This window comes from Urocampus carinirostris, chromosome 3 (assembly GCF_059441175.1).
Source record: "Urocampus carinirostris isolate Australia breed hairy pipefish chromosome 3, RoL_Ucar_1.0, whole genome shotgun sequence".
Lineage (NCBI taxonomy): Eukaryota > Metazoa > Chordata > Actinopteri > Syngnathiformes > Syngnathidae > Urocampus > Urocampus carinirostris.
This window is the reverse complement of record NC_142351.1, coordinates 49,929,765-49,947,328: the sequence shown is the minus strand read 5'-3', so window position 1 is coordinate 49,947,328 and position 17,564 is coordinate 49,929,765. Positions and strand designations below refer to the sequence as shown.

Genomic DNA, 17,564 nt, shown 5'->3' with positions numbered 1-17,564 from the left:
AAGACTAGTTTTTGAGGGTGCTGCACATTATAGTGTGAAAAATATGGTATACTTATTGCCATAGATTCAGATGTTGGTTCTTGGTTATATATTCCTCAAAATACAAAGACAAAATATTCACGTACAGTCAAAGACAGACTGATGAAACATTACCATGAAGGATTTTATGATCAGTCTCCGTCTTCATTGTGGAGCGACCGCCCATGCTTCTGAAGATCACAGAGTCTCTTCCCAAGAAATCTGCCGTCAGGCCCGTAAATAACTCCCCACCTAAAACGAACGTAAAAAAAAAAAAGGCAGTCAAGAGGAAAAAGTCCACAGCAATGAGGAAATTGTTGGTGACACTTAAACATTCTGGTCCAAGCACATGACATGAGCTATGGAAGGGAAGCGGAAACCCAACGTATCCGATTGGGAGCTCAACTGCAAGAACACTCCAAAGGCCACCCTTCAACACAATTTTTTTGCATGCATCGTCTTCTGAGACCAAGAGAGACAGACTCACTTTACACAACTCAGGGGAAAGAAGATAAAAAATACAGAAAATATCCAAAGCGGTCATGTCTTGAGAATTGGAAGCCTTCGTTCATAAAGCGTGAGAAACAGCTCTGTTTTTGTGTCACTACATCTGCTGAAAACAAAAATCTAGAGAGTGAAAACGAGAATATTTGTTTTTTTTATTTTCTACTCTTCATATAGTTTTGTTCTTATTTAGACAGAAGGCAATTGTCGTAATAAGTTTAGTTACAAATGATTAAAACTAAACCTTTAAATGATAAAAATGTTGTTAAAATTCCTTTTTTATTATGAATCAAAGCTTAACTTTCAAAGCCAGTAGGCAGATTATTCTATTTTTTTGACTAACAAAAATACAGTACAGTACAATGAGTTTTTTTATCGTATCCAGACCAATATTTTCACTTTGCAAAACCACTTTACATGGACATTGTCTTATCAATATGTAATTAGCAAAACCTGCCTTCTGATGAATAAGAGGAAAGACAAAGTGCTGTTAGTTGTTAAGTTTTCCACCAACCGTTTGACTATCTTGTCTGGTTTCACTCCATTCATTTACTCGTAAAAAAAATGCCTATTTTTCCTTAGTTTTATGGAATGTATTGCCGCTGAAGTATTAGGAGGAGAAATAGAAACAATAAAATAAATAATTTCAGAAAGCCTGAAATAGATATAGCAATCCAACCATTTGTGATCATTTCTGTGTTTAATTTTTGACTAACAAATGACTTTTATCATTAAAGATGCACAAAAATGATCAGGTTAATACTTATCAGACCAATAACGACAAAAAAAGAAGATATTGGGCTGATAGCGGAAAAATCGCCCAGATAATTGGTCATTTCGGTTCCTCCTTGCCTCTCTACATATGGAAAACTATGACACGTTGAAAAAAATGGGACATAACTCGATGAAACTTAAACTTAAATTTCTGGGTGACGGAATTCTTTTTAAATATTATTAACTAAATCTGGATTGTGTCAGTAAAGTGGTTTCATCCCCTCCAGTTTCACTCGTACCTCTCTGGCCGCACTCAATTTATTCAACTCAAGTCTTTTTCCTCTGACCTCTCTCAGGTCTCTTCAGGTGTGCCCCAGGGCTCTGTCCTGGGGCCCTTCCTATTTATAACCTACCTTCCCCCCCTAGGCCATATCCTCAGGAAATTTAATATTTAGTCCCACTGCTTCGCGGATGACACCCAGCTTCACCTTTCCTGCACACCCACTCGATTCTCTCACCACCTGACCTCAACTCTTGCCTTTTTAAAATAAAATCATGGTTCACCGTTAACTGCCTTAAACTGAACAGCAATAAAACTGAACTACTTCTCATCAGCACCAAACCCACCCTCTCTAAATTTGACTCCTTCTCTCTTTCCGTTGACAATTCCTTAGTTCTTCCCTCCCCTCTGGTCAAGAGTATGGGTGTCATCCTCTACAGCATACTCTCCTCCAGCACACTCTCATACAAACAACATCACCTGGTCATCCTACTTTCACCTGCGCTCCATCAACCGTCTCCACCCCTCCCTCATCCACCAAACAATAGCCTCAATTACTGCAAGTGCCTCCTCTACGGTTTACCTGAAAAGTCCCTCCATAAAATTTAGCTGGTCCATAACTGCTGCACGCTTCATCACCAAAAAAAACTCTCTCGCCATCACATCACCCCTGTCATTCAGCAACTCTACTGGCTCCCAATCTACCATTGAACCATTTACATAATCCTGCTCTACACCTATATGCAAATTTATAACCTTGCCCCTCTCTACCTCCTTGACACTGCCACGCCATCTCAGCATCCTCAGATTATCTTCCCCCCTCCATCTCACTATACCCGCTAAATGCTTCAGCTCCATGGGGAGCAGAGTTTTCAGCCACTCTGCCCCCCCATCTCTGGAACTCATTGCCACCTGACACCCGAAATTCTGCGACCTGTCCACCTTCAAATTCTGATTCACCTCTTTAGACTTGCCTTTTCTTGACCATCTGCCTGATATACTGCCCCTTTTTAACTCTACTGTGTTTTTTTTTGCTATATACTACTTGCTTGTTTTACTTTTGTTTTATTCTTGCTTTAATGTTGTGTCTTACTATATGTACTGCGACCTTGGGTTTCCTGAAAGGCACTTTAAGGTACAGTGTATCATTATTATTATACCAAAAGGGATTTAACCAACATGTGAAATGCCCATTGAAATTGAAAAGTGCCAAGAACATTAACAAGATAATATACCACAGTTTGAAAAAAATGAGTTGAGGTTACCAGTAAAAAAACAAGTAATAATAAATGGAAGGAAAATACGTGAGTAGATAAATACCCTAGTGTACTAGTTTTATATACGGTATTGAAAGGTCCTGCACTGTCCTGTAAAAAGATGACTTCCAAAATGCAACACATACGAAGCAACATTCTTAATTCGTCATCTGAGAATATACAGAAACATTGGCCCGCTAGAAGCCAACAGGTTGTTCATTAGATTTCCAAAACATCTGGGTCAAAGGCGAGTCATCAAACTGGAGCATTTTGATAAACCAGAGAGGGATTACCCTCAAGAGAAATCCACAACACGGGGCCCCATTATCAAAGCAGAGCATAGAACCCCAACTAGAAGGTGTACATGGCCAAAAAGAAGAATTCCGTTTGTATAATCAGCCCTGCAGACGTCGCCTTCATTAATCACCATCGACCTGGTAATGCTCTGACGTGCTTCTCCTCGCCCACATGCAGCTCAGAAAGAAGACAGACTCAAAACGTTTACAACTGTAAGAGGATTCCAAACGGCAAGGGGCCCTGCGGTCATGGCAAAATGTATTACAGTGCTGAGCAAGCGTTCCTCCATTCCCAATTCCTACATCTGTTCCTGCAACATGCTATCAAGGACATGCAGTGAGCACAAGAAGATCAACATACCACTAAAAGTGCTTGCAAATGGAAGGTTGGGGTCATGCGGGACCCTCCCTCGCCCATTCTCCACGTTCTTAGGGTCCATACTGAAGACGTGCTGTGAGAGATAGAAGCACAATGTTGGAATGGTCAATGAGTATACCTCTCAACACAGGGATGGGCAATATTTTTGGGAGTAACGGGCTGCATCCGGTTACATTTTGGCAGAGGGGCTGGGCCAGTCGGTAAAAATAATGATTGATTGATTGATTGCTCGCTTGATTGATTGATTGCTTTATTGATTGATTGATTTTAATTTCTAGATCGGCAAAGAAAAAAAAACCTTTACATATTAATCTATTGTTGTTGTTTTTTTTTTTATCAAATACATTTTGGAAAAAAGTCATTTTTATGGCCCTCTCTAAGCACTTAATTTGTTCAAATGCAATTTTTAAAAACTCGAAACGCAAAAGTGATTTTTCCATAAAATGTGATAAACCTCTCTATAAATTACATAAATACATGAGAAAAAAACACAAATGCAGAATAATAATGGGGAAAAACATGTTTGAACGTTGACCCATTACAGTGAACTCTTGTTTATCACGAGGGTTATGTTCCAAGAACAACACATGAAAGGTGAAATCCGGGGATGTCGAAACCTTTATATTTTTAATACAATTGAATACTGTATTGAGCAATTAAACACAAAAGCAAACCGTTTTTACGTGCCAATACATTCGTATAAGAAATAAAAGTACTGTACCTGTAAGCATTTATTTCCTTTTTATGTATTACCAATACCGACTCTCTTAGGAACTGTTTACCCAATCAGATGCAGAACACAAAGTTGCGAAACCATGAAAAGTAAACCGCCTTATCGCGAGGGATCACTGTATACAATAATGCTTTGTGAAAAAGTGACTTTTATAGACGGAGGTAACAAAAGGACACAGGGGAGAAGAGTGGCACCAAAACAACAATTTCTTGGGGTAGATCATTATTGAACATTAGTCTCAGCGGGCTGGATTAAAAAGGCTGAAGTTGGCCGCAGGCTGTAGTTTGCCCATCCATGCTCTAACATGACATATTAAAAAGGAGGTTGAAGACTGCATATTAAATTTTGCAGTTTGGGAATTGAGACATATATACGATTTTTTAATTAGGAAAAGGCAATGCTTTATTAACTGATTCACTGACACTTTCAGAAGTACACTAATGTCGGACATTTTAGAGTTGGGCCCAATCATTATTTATCTAATCTAAAATAATGTCTATCCATCTTTCTATCCATCTATAATATATATATATATATATATATATATATATATATATATATATATATATATATATATATATATATATATATATATATATATATATATATATATATATATATATATTCAGTGTTCATTTTACCTCTGAAAAGTGATGGGTCCCGGGGACTCGAATGCTCAAAAATCTATGGGTCCCAACAGAGATCTATGAGTCCCCAAAATTTAGTGTGCTCCATGCCCTTACAAACTGTCGTATTTTCCCTTACAAAAATACAATGGTTTTTTTTAACATGTTTTTTTATGAAGTTTAACATGTTATATTGTACATGTGTTTCCTTATATCATATATGTTGTTAATGAATATTTTGTTGTGAGACACTGAGTTGACATGAGTGAGGTTTATTATAAAAAAAGTTGAAAAATGAAGTCACTGTAGAAGGAAAAAATACATGCAAATATAATTAAGTCGAATAATACATTTTCTTATTCAAATTATTAATTTATTTCCTGTATTAAATTATTGTTGGTAATATACTGATTGAAAGCGATCACCACAAACCTATCTTTTTTCATTTTCTCCTTTTATACTTCCTTTTTTTCTTAACTTCTTTATACAACCTAATCATTCGTAATATAATGCATCAAAGCAAGTGAGCCGTTTGAGAGCCGGCTCTTTAATGAGTTGAGCCGAAAAAGCCGGTTCTCTAAAAAGAGAAGGACTTTCACTACACAACTCTAACTCGAGATCGGCGTGGAGACGAAAACGCGAACCACGAAACCAAAACAACGATGGCGGATCTGCCTGACGAAAAGTTTGGAGTGCGGTAAATCTTTGTTAAAAAATAATAATGACAATTTCGTGTCAAAAAGATTGCGTCCCGGGGACGCACGTTGATTTGACACGATGCGTCCCCAGCAAAAAAAAAGAATAGAATCAGTTAATGAAGCATTGCCTTTTATATATATATATATATATATATATATAAATATATATATATATATGTATATATATATATATATATATATATATATATATATATATATATATATATATATATATATATATATATATATATATATATATATATATATATATATATATATATACTGGACTGTCTCAGAAAATTAGAATATTGTGATAAACTTCTTTATTTTCTGTAATGCAATTAAAAAAACAAGAATGTCATACATTCTGGATTCATTACACATCAACTGAACTATTTCAAGCCTTTTATTATTTGAATATTGCTGAATTTGGCTTACAGCTTAAGAAAACTCAAAAATCCTATCTCAAAATATTAGAATATCATGAAAAAGTATACAAGTAGGCTATTCAACTAATCACCTGAATCATCTAATTAACTCGAAACACCTTGCGAGGGTTTCCTGAGCCTTAAAAACACTCAGCTTGGTTCAGTAAACTAAATCACTGCTGATCTGACTGCTGTCCAGAGGACCATCATTGATACCCTCCATCAGGAGGGTAAGACACAAAGAGCAGGCTGTTCACAGAGTGCAGTTTCAAAGCATATCCACAAAAAGTCTGTTGGAAGGGAAAAATGTGGCCGGAAACGCTGCACAACCAAGTGAGATGACCGCAGCCTTAACAAAATTGTGAAGAAGAGCCGCTTCCAGAATTTGAAGGAGCTTCAAAGACAGTGGGCTGAAGCTGGAGTCCAGGTATCAAAAGCCACAGTTCACAGACGTGTCCGGGAAATGGGCTACAATAGCCGTATTCCCATGGTCAAGCCACTTCTGAACTCAAGACAACGGAAGAAGCGTCTGACTTGGGCTATGGAGAAGAAGCACTGGACAGTTGCAGAGTGGTCCAAAGTCCTCTATCAGACGAAAGCAAGTTTTGCATTTCATTTGGAAGTCAAGGCGCCAGAGTCTGGAGAAAGGCTGGAGAAGAGCAAAATCCAAGTTGCTTGAAATCCAGTGTGAAGTTCCCACAGTCAGCAATGGTTTGGGGAGCCATGTCAGCTGCTGGTGTTGGTCCACTGTGTTTCATCAAGTCCAGAGTAAATGCAACTGTGTACCAAGAGATTTTAGAGCACTACATGCTTCCATCTGCTGAAAAGCTCTATGGAGATGAGGATTTCATTTTCCAGCATGATCTGGCACCTGCCCACAGTGCCAAAACCACCAGTAACTGGTGCACTGACCATGGCATCACTGTCCTTGATTGGCCTGCTAATTCCCCTGACCTGAACCCCATCGAGACTTTGTGGGGTATAGTTAAGAAGAAGATGAAAGACACCAGACCTACAAATGCAAATGAGCTGAAGGCCGCTATCGAAGCATCCTGGGCATCAATAACACCTCAGCAATGCCACAGGCTGATTGCCTCCATGCCACGCCGGATTGATGCAGTAATCCGTGCAAAAGGATTCCCAACCAAGTACTGAGTCAATGGACATTTTCAAATGTTTGATTTAGTTTTGCTGTTATAAAATTATTTTTTTTACTTGGTCTGAGGAAGTATTCTAATATTTTGAGATAGGATTGTTGAGTTTTTTTCAGCTGTAAGCCAAAATCAGCAATATTCAAATAATAAAAGGCTTGAAATAGTTCAGTTGATGTGTAATGAATCCAGAATGTATGACATTTTTGTTTTTTTAATTGCATTACAGAAAATAAAGAACTTTATCACAATATTCTAATTTTCTGAGACAGTCCAGTATATATATATATGTGTGTGTACCTGTTTATATATATATATATATATATATATATATATATATATATATATATATATATATATATATATATATATATATATATGGGCAGCACGGCGCTTGTGCGGCACAGTTCATGTCATGGGAACCTGTCGTGGGTTCAAATCCAGCTCCGGACTTACTGTGCGGAGTTTGTATGTTCTCCCCATGCTTGCGTGGGTTTTCTCCGGGCACTCCGGTTTCCTCCCACATTCCAAAAACATGCATTTCAGGTGAATTGGGCGGTCCAAATTGTCCCTAGGTGTGAATGCGCGCATGAGTTGTCTGTCCCTGTGTGCCCTGCGATTGGCTGGCAACCAGTTCAGGGTATCCCCTGCCCACTGCCCGGAGATGGCTGGGATGGGCTCCAGCCCCCCGCGACCCTAATGAGGATAAGCGGTACGGCTAATGAGATGAGATGAGATGATATATATATATATATATATATATATCCAACAAAAATTAATGGGAAAAAATATTCTTCGGACATCAAGAATACAACATCACACCATTTTATGAAAATGCCAAAACCAGAAATGAAATAAAATCAAATTGCTTTGGTATGGTCCAGCTCACATTTTTAACATCAGTTTAGCTTTGCATTTACATGAGAAAATAAATTATAAATGACGTTAAAACATGCCTATTGTGGTAGGTGATAAAATTTTAATGGGGGGAAAGCCAATGATCACACTTAGTGTCTTTGTAGGAATACATTTATCTTCCTTTGTGTTTCACAATGCACACAAAAAAAGAATTGGCGTTCATTTATTTCTGCTCTTTTCTGCCCCTCCTCTGAACTCTCCTGTGTGTCTGTCTGAGTGGGAAAGTGCTGTCTGTCCGTCTGAGTAAGGAGGATGTGTGGGACTGCTGTAGCTGCCAGAGTTCAGATGAGTTTCCCACCCATTTCCCAATGAGGATCCGCCCTGGACTGGACTTAACTTTTATCAAGAATTGGACAAGGTCATAGAAAGAAAATAAGTTAGGAAATAAGTAAAAAAAACCATATACATCAGGGAAATTAACTCATTCAGGAGCATAAAGTATGAATACATTTTCAGAAGCATTGTCACTGAGTGTTAAAACGTTTTATCTATATATATATATATATATATATATATATATATATATATATATATATATATATATATATATATATATATATATATATATATATATATATATATATATATATATATATATATATAAAACTAATTTCAGAATTTCAAACTGCCCTTGTGTTTATGGAAAGCATTGTTTAGATTTGGGAGGTATCAAGAATGAAAAACTCACTAATGAGTCAAAATGGGAAAAATGTGTCTATCACTTGCATTTCATTTGAGTGTAACCTATGGCATTGAATTTTCTTCCACATTGGCCCCATTTTGTAAATTTACCCAGCAAGTTCCCTGTATACGAATTTTAGCATAACTATTACTGAACAAGTTGAGTATTTGTGACATAGTCTCCTTGGGGCGGCAGTAGCTCAGGAGGTAGAGCGATTGTTTTAGGATTAAGGGATCCCAGTTCGAATCCCGGCTTGTCCGTGTTACATGTCGAAGTGTCCTTGGGTAAGACATTGAACCCCCAATTACCCCCAATAAGCAGGTTAGCGCCTTACATGGCTGCAATACAAGGCCGCTATTGGGAAATGTGAAGACAATGTAAAGCGCTTTGGGAAGTCATTGACTTGAAAAGCGCTATAGAAATGCAGATCATTTCATTCCATTTGACAGTATTTAGAGTCGGATGAGTTTTTTATTTCCTGATCCAATATTATAATACTGCGAAATCAAAACACATCAGCCTGCAACACCTTGGGAATAGAACAGGGAAAGTGTAACACATGAGTCACAATCACAACACCTAAAATAATAAAAAGATAATTAAGCTAAAAATAAACATTACTGGCAAATTATTTTACCTTTTTTTTGGGTAGTTTTCTTACCTGAAGGTGCTGTAATTTGAGATTTTTCTTCTGCCTTGTGTCATCTTACAACCTCTGTCAAACTCCTTGTGTTGCACTTGCCAAAACGTGCCTTAGTTAGATATGCTCGAATAAATTCTTACTTTTTCATCTTTTTGGGGTTTGGCTTGACGTTTGGACTGTACTTGAAACAGGCCTGTTCTTAATTTCACCATTTCCCTGCTACACTAACAAAAAAACAAAAAAACAGCAGTGACGAGCATAAAGTCACTCTCTAACACCCCCGGCCCCCCTTTTCTCCTACCTAATATGATCCCTTGCCGGAAAACATTTGTTGAAAGTAGGATAAAAGCAGATGAGCATGGTAAGGAAAAAACTTTGAACTCAGTTGGGAATTGTGAACACATACTAACATCCTACATTCAACTTTTTAAAATCTGAATAATTATTTTGTGTGTCAGATGGAAAAATGTTGGCCATTTTTTTATTTACTTTAAAACAACAGTGTTTATTATTTGCCCATAGAGAATAAAAGTAACCCATACGCACAATCAAAAATTGCACGTTTTTAAAATAATTCATGTATTTTGCCTTATTTTTCTAAAGCAATATTGTCAGTTTGAAAATATATATATACCACTAGGAGGTGCTAGATAAGGAAGACGGTCTCTTTGAGAACTATTTTTACTAAAATAAGAAAAGCATACGTAAATTATCTGCTAGTGGAACAAGATTATGATTATTTTCCTTTTTTTTTTATCTTTGAAGACAGTAATTGTAATTTTTTTGAGGAACAGCATGAAGATAAAACAAAACAAATACCCATGCCTACCCCAGAAAATATATATTAAAAAAATATATAGATTAAATTAAAAATTAATGAAGTCGGAATTACAGTTCTAGATTAAAAAAAAATTGGAGCAAATTATCAACCTTATAACCTTAAGTAAAGCCTTCGAAAAATTCTATAAAGTGTCTCTAGATCGAAATGACCTTTTTGGGGCATTAAGAAATTTATAACGAAGTTTCTACATTACTGTATACATTTTTACTACATTTTTCTATGTAGACTCCATTGTAACCTGTTTATAATTTCTATTTTAATTATTTCATATCTTGTATAGTTTGTCATTGCAACATCCATTACTGCCTAGTCATCCTGGGAGTGGGATTACCTCATGTGCGGTTTCTTCATTGTCCTCATGTTGAGGTTTTTGAGTTTTTCCAAACATGACTTGACTTGACTTGCCCTCATGAAGTTTTTCGATCAGGAGATGGTGTAATAATGGTCTGTGGTCTGTGCAGGCCTTTGAGACTCTTTGTGATTAAGGGCTATACAAATTAACATGACATGACTTGACTTGACTAGACTCCATCCAAACAAGACAAAACGTCACTCAATGCAAATGATGGATAGAGATGTGGGCGACAGAATTTGCAGCTGTTTATATATTTTTTTTCAAACACTCACAGAACAAGTGAAAAAACGTGTTGAACAGACTTTGCTCACACCAAACAAGCAAAAACAGTTTTTCATTTTACGCTAACTAAAGGGTAGCTTCCCAATATTTCTTGACACCACCCATGCTTCTTGTCATGTCACGTCGTGTTTCTTTGTATTGCCCTTAATTACAAGAAGTTTCAAAGGGCTTTACATACAATACACAGAACTGACATGAAATATAGATAATAACAGAATGTCCTGAGCTTCCTTAGGTCAGCATCATTCATAAGGTATTGAATATAAAAGTGTTTTAAGCCTAGAATTAAACACTTCCACTGAGGTTGGCAGAGCATTCTACAGCACCGGGGCCTAAAGGGAGAATGCTCTTGGAATGCCCTTCCCCCTGAGTGGAACTGTTTAAATCTAGGCTTAAAACACACTTCTATTCTATTGCATATGAATAACCTATATTGTATGTTGACAATACCTGTGTATTATGTGTTATTTCAACATCCATTGCAGCCTGGTCATCCTTAGAATGGGGTTTACCTCATGTGCAGTCCCTTCTAAAGGTTTCGTCATTTTCCTCATGTTGAGGTTTTTGAGTTTTTCCTTGCCCTCATGTAGGTTATAGATCAGGGGATAGTGGTGCAATAATCTGTGGTGTGTGTAGCCTTTTGAGACTCTTTATGATTAAGGGTGATACAAATAAACATGACTTAACCAACAGATTTCTTCTTGGCTCTTGTGATCAGCAACAGACCAGTATTTTCCGAGAAAAGGCATCGAGCAGGAACATAGGGGGATATTAAACTAAAAGATATGAGGGAGCAAGCCCATGCATAATTTTGTGTAATACCAACAGAACCTTAAAAATAACATCTTAAACTGACAGTGAGCTAGTAGAGCAAAGTAATATATTAGTTTCTTTTTCTTAAGCACTTAATTTGCATTAAAAAGCTCAATATGCAATATGGCTGTCTCAAAAGTTCCATAGACTTTTCCTTGGTTGGTTAATGTAAGAGATCTTATTTGCTAGTTCCAAAAATGTGTTTGTTTCTACTTTGCACTTCTTACACGCACATGAAGGCTTCTAGATTGAACCCAAGGGAGAGTTTTAGGGGACTCCCCACTTGGCAGCTGAAGTGCCAAAGGTCTTTCAACTTTCCAGATTTTTTGTATCTTTTATAGAATATTATTTGTTTGTTCTTTATCCATGATAAACTTGCATGGCAACTATTGTGGCATTGTGTGATGGTAGACATAAACATCTGCCCCCACTCATCAATGTAGTGGGCAGGATTAGTTCCAGCGCCTAAATTAATGAAATCATGTTCTCAAAGGAGACTGAAAAAATGGAGAGACGTTTTGCAGCCAGCCCACCGTGTGTGATAAAAGCCCACATTATTGATTGAAGTGCCCTCCAAATGAACTGCGAGTGTCTCACTAGACAGACAATGGACTATTGTATTAGGAGGGTGCGTCTTTAACTGGAGAGTGATCCCGGGAATGTGATGACATTCAAGTCTGCCCTTAGAAGGGACAGTGTGTATTATTAAGCGCCTCTTGGTAATTTAAAAAAAAAAAAACTTCATTTGAAAAAAAATATTTTGTTCTTCTTTTATATATTACTGATTCTTTAATTTATAAACGGGAAAAATGTAGAACATAATGGAACAACATAGTTGCACTGTTAGGTCATTTTTGCTAATTTTAAGGAATTATTTTTGTTATTTTTTTCTTGTTTCTCTTTCTTTTCATTTTTACTTATTTTTCTTTCTTTGAATTCTTATTTTTTTCCTGTTCTTCCCTTCTTTTTTCTCTTTCTTTTTTATATTTTTCATTTTTCTCCCTTTTCCCTTTTTCACCCTTTTTTTCTTTCCTTTCATTTTTTTGTTGTACTTTGTTGTACTTATTTCCCCCTTTTTTCTTTTTTTTTATTTATTTCTTTTTCACCCACTTCTTTTCTTTCCTTTTCTCTTTTACTTTTTTGGGAAAACCTAAGCAAAAAGTGAAGGAAAATGATATAGGGTTTTGGTCACTTTGAGTCTTTGCGGTTTGTATTCTCCCTTGCGCTTTGCAGCAATCGTTTTCGGTTGCATAACACCATACACATAAAGTGGTCAAATGTTACACACTGTACCTTTAAAAGTAAGCAAAAACTATCCATTCACGGTCATTGAGTTTATACTTGGAACAAGCTTCCTTACATGATGAGCTTTTGAGTATTTTCAGTTGTCATGAATCTTTGGCCACACTTAACGCCGCATTCACTGAGGGCGCCATTGTTGTGCGATGGGAGATCACTAAATAATGGCAAAGTGCACTCATTTGCCAAGTGGGTGGTGCTTACTTCACAATTGTGGAATGTGTCATATAGCCACATTTTAGTCAGTTTGGCTCACCATGGCATAGTTTGGAAGGAAAAAAATGGGATTTGGCTAATGGTTATAGCACAAAATGTGTCAGTGTGATTGTGGTCGCTACGCTGACTTGGTAAATAACATATTGTGGCTGTGTAGCAACTAAAAAAGCAAATAGAGGGTGCTAAGAAAAAACAAAAAACTGCCATATTATCCTGGTGCCTTTTAAAATTTCTACACGTCAATCATTCAGCTGGGGAATTACCTCTGCCATCAATTTACTTTTTTAATAAACTCTGGGGATATTGCACGAAACCACGATATGGGATTAAGCCTTTATATGTTTGTTATGGAGGGCAGCAAGCAGCACAGTGGTTAGCGCGTGTGCGGCACAGATCTGAGTCGGATCGAACCTCCTTTGTGGAGTTTGCATGTTCTCCCCTTGCTTGTGTGGGTTTCCTTTGAGCACTCCGGTTTCCTCCTAAATTCCAAAAACCTGCATGATAGGTTAATTGGCCGGTCCAAATTGTCCCTACAGGTAGGTGTGAATGAGCGAGCGAATTGTCTGTCCGTGTGCTCCCAATGACTGGCTGGCAACCAGTTCAGGGTGTCCCCTGCCCACTGCCTGAAGATGCCTGGGATGGGCTCCAGCACCTCCGCGACCCTACTGAGGATAAGCGGTGCAGATAATGGATGGATGGATGGATGGATGTTTGTTAAGGTGGCTACATTTTGTCTTAAGTCGATTGCATGAAAGCAGTTTGAATTTAGCTCGGCTCAGTTACTACGGTGATTTATTCTCTACAACCAACCCGCTCCAGACCAATTTGATAACCAGGATTATCACCAGAGATACATCTGATACCTCTACTGTAAATCATGTGAAAAGTAACTGATTTTATAGCATTTCCATTGACTTTTTTATGTTGCATTTTTATAATTATCCTTTACATATAGTAAATATTGCCATTTTATAAAATAGACTATATAATTGTAACAGTCATATTAATTAATGAACTGCTTTTTGTTATTGCTATATCAATTGAGAATGTTTTTCAAATTGCAATCAGAGATGTGATAGTATGTATATTATTGCTGTTTTGGAGATTCCAAAATGTGACACAAAAACCTGCAAAAAAAAGTTTTTGACAAGGGTGATATAGTGTATATATAGGTCAAAATATTAAATGGATTATAACTAAAATGAAAATTGTCTCTATCGGCATTGACAACAACGTAGAAAACATTGTTGACTCGGAAATTGCAGGTCTACGAGTGATCCCAAGAAGAAATCTGCAGGGTCGAGAGCGTTCTCCATTGGGGCCCTGGTGCTCTGCCCTCTGAGAATTCAATTTGAAATCTCAGTAGAAATGTTTAAATCTAGGCTTAAAACACACTTAGATTATAAAGCTTGTGAAAGATCTATGTTTCATGTTGACAATGTCTATGTATTGTTTGTTAATTCCCTTGCAACATGCATTGCAGCTTGGTCATCCTGGAAGATTATGTGCCCTCCCTTTTTATGGTTATACATCCTCCTCCTACTGAGGTTTGGATTTTTTTTCTTGCTCTCATGTAGGTTTTAAACCAGGGATTTGTGTAATAATAGTCGGAATGGTTAACCAAATAAACATGACTTCACTTGACAATGAGACGTAGCACTCCAGTATAAGGGTAAAAGGATACCATCAAAACCAGTGAATGGTCTGTCCCATTCCTTGATAACATTCATTCATTCATTCATTCATTCATTCATTCAGTATCTGCACCGCTTATCCTCAGTAGGGTCGCAGGGGTGCCAGAGCCAGTCCCAGCTATCTTCAGGCAGTGGGCAGGGGACAACCTGAATCGGTTGCCAGCCAGTCGCAGGGCACTCAAAGACTCACTCGCTCATTTACACCTGGGGACAATATGGACCGGCCGATTAACCTGACATGCATACTTTTGGGAATGTAGGAAGAAACTTGAGTGCCCAGAAGAAACCCACGCAAGCATGGGGAGAACATGCAAACTCCACACTGGAAGGTTTGATCCCATGGCCTTAGAACTGTGTCGCACACGTGCTAACCATTGCGCTGCCGTGTGCCCTCCTCGATAACAGTGCTTGTGTAATCCTTTTTCCTTATGATTTCTTTATCATGAAACTCTATAAGGAGCTCCTGTTAAAAGACAATACAAGACACTTTTCCATTTTTCGATCCATGATTTCCAAATCAATCCTGGGGGTCTATTTGATGCTGTGAACTAAACGTGAATTTATCCAAAATATCCACAGCTCATTTGACATAGCCGCGCCATTTCATGCTGGCTCGACAAACATGCACGCTATTGGGCCAAAATGCACAGGCCTAAACTAGATCAGGCTGGACTTTTTCACTTAGCCTGTATTATTCTATTCCACAGAGTACACAGCAAAACCAAAGAAAGCAAGGGCTGACATACAAATTACATTTGGAGCACCTCTCCTGTCTAAATGTGTTCTCAAATTTTGAACTAATCAATATTGGCAAGTGTGTTTTTATTTTGTGTGCGTGTATATAGGTAGAGGATGTGTCAAGTCACTGACATGCACAGAAATGGTTCCGCTGATTTAGTTTGGGCAAACGCCGCCAAGGCAAACACATTCGGGTGCAGAAAAGATTCAACAAAAAAAACGTGCTATTTTCCTCTTTGCCAAGCAGAATCACTTTGACAAGTTATTGCTGACACGCACGAACACGGCATCCAAATTATGTCAATAGTCTGAAGCCCTGAAGTGGAGGTCCAAACCTTTCCACCTGATTTTTTCTTAAATGCGTATGTGTGTGTCAGGATATTATAGATCATGACATTGACTTTGTGTTCTGACAGCCATGTCAAACAATGGCACCCTGTCTGCCTCCTAAAATTTCACCTTGGCAAAAGCGCTGGAAGCTTTTTCACTAATTTAATCTCTCAGTGGTTTTATAAATATTGCTGTAGTTTGCAATGAAAGGCACACCATGGATTTTTTTTAAAGGAAAAAAAATATTAACTGTAACTCGAGTTTAAGGGTTTTGGAAAACTGTCAAAAGAAAGCAACAGGCAATGTGGGATATAATGAGGAAAAATGAATGAGAAACACGGGCAGCATGGCGGATGAGTGGTTAGCGCGTCCGCGGCACATTTCTAAGGTCATGAAATCAAACCTTCCTATGTGGAGTTTGCATGTTTTCCCTGTGCTTGCGTGGATTCCAAAAAGATTCCAAAAAGCATGCATGCCAGGTTAATTGGCCAGTCCAAATTGTCCCTGAGTGTGATTGAGCGAGTGTTTTGTCTGTCTCTGTGTGCCCTGTAACTGGCTGGTAAGCAGTTCAAGATGTCCCCTGCCCACTGCCCACTGCCCGAAGATGAGTGAGATGGGCTCCAGAACCCACAGCTGAATGTTTGACGGGTTGGGGTCGATAAATTTACATTTCTCTTACTCAGTTGAATCCTCACTTAGGTCTCCGCCATGTTTGTCTGGTTCCCAACCGCTATGTTCTGCACTGTGGCACTGGCCCTTGCTAACCCTTCCAAAATAGTGCCATCTAGTGGTCAAATATCCCAGACTTTGGCTTTAAGTATGTTACAGTATTTTAATTCTACGTTTAATGATTAAATGGGGACAATTATATTTAAAAAGAGCACATTTATATGCATTTGGAACCAAATAATTTTACTCGGAATCGAGATTATTTGTCTTGTGTTTCCACATCTCTTTGTGACCTTTTGAAGAGGATTTTTCCACAAAAAAATATTTTATACACACACCTCCCCCCAAAAATTTCACCCAGTTGACAAAACATTTGGACTATATCAAGTGTAGTATTTTGTCAGGTTCTGCACGGTTGCCATGGTGCCCAACTGTCACCGCCTCTTAACACCGGCTGACTTGCATTTACCAATTTCTTCTGTGGGTACTTAAACGTGCCCTTTTGAACTGCGCTTTGCCAGATTGTTGTTGAAAACCTTTTTATGCATGGTTATACTTGTTGTGCTTGTTGGACTTTGTTGCACATTCTGAGAGATTCCTGCAAGTTATGTTTAATTCTTAATGCCTAGTTTGTAGTTTTGCCTGTGTTCGACCCGTTTTGTTTTTTGGTCTGGTCCGTTTGTGTTTTGGAAAACTTATCTTTCTCAATTAAAGTGTGAGGACGTCTACACAACTGAGTTCCTACTTCCTGCTTTCTGATTGGTTTCATGACAGAACGATCTGGCCAAACGATGAGAACTCAGCGAACAATCGCAACACAATTTGGGGAAAGCTGGAGACTCCCTACGCTCTCCAGCAGTTGGATCGGACTAAGGACGCCTTTTGGCGATCACCCAGTGAGGTCGCCGCCCTTCAGCTGCAGGACGAGCAAGCTCAACGGAGCTTCCAACGCCAGATTGAGCAATTAGCTCAGCGGACTGAGCTCATGTCACGTCAGATGG

General features: G+C 38.0%; 1 protein-coding gene across 1 annotated transcript in view; it reads right to left on the bottom strand.

The window, feature by feature from the left end:
• Positions 1 to 17,564, bottom strand: part of sema3g (semaphorin 3G) — a 90,659-nt gene that overhangs the window by 22,693 nt on the left and 50,402 nt on the right. The window contains exons 5-6 of the mRNA XM_088332250.1: positions 3,430 to 3,520; positions 154 to 270 (exon numbers count right to left, since the gene is read on the bottom strand). Of these exons, the coding sequence (XP_088188376.1) occupies positions 154 to 270; positions 3,430 to 3,520 (208 nt within the window). The remainder of the gene's footprint in view (positions 1 to 153; positions 271 to 3,429; positions 3,521 to 17,564) is intronic.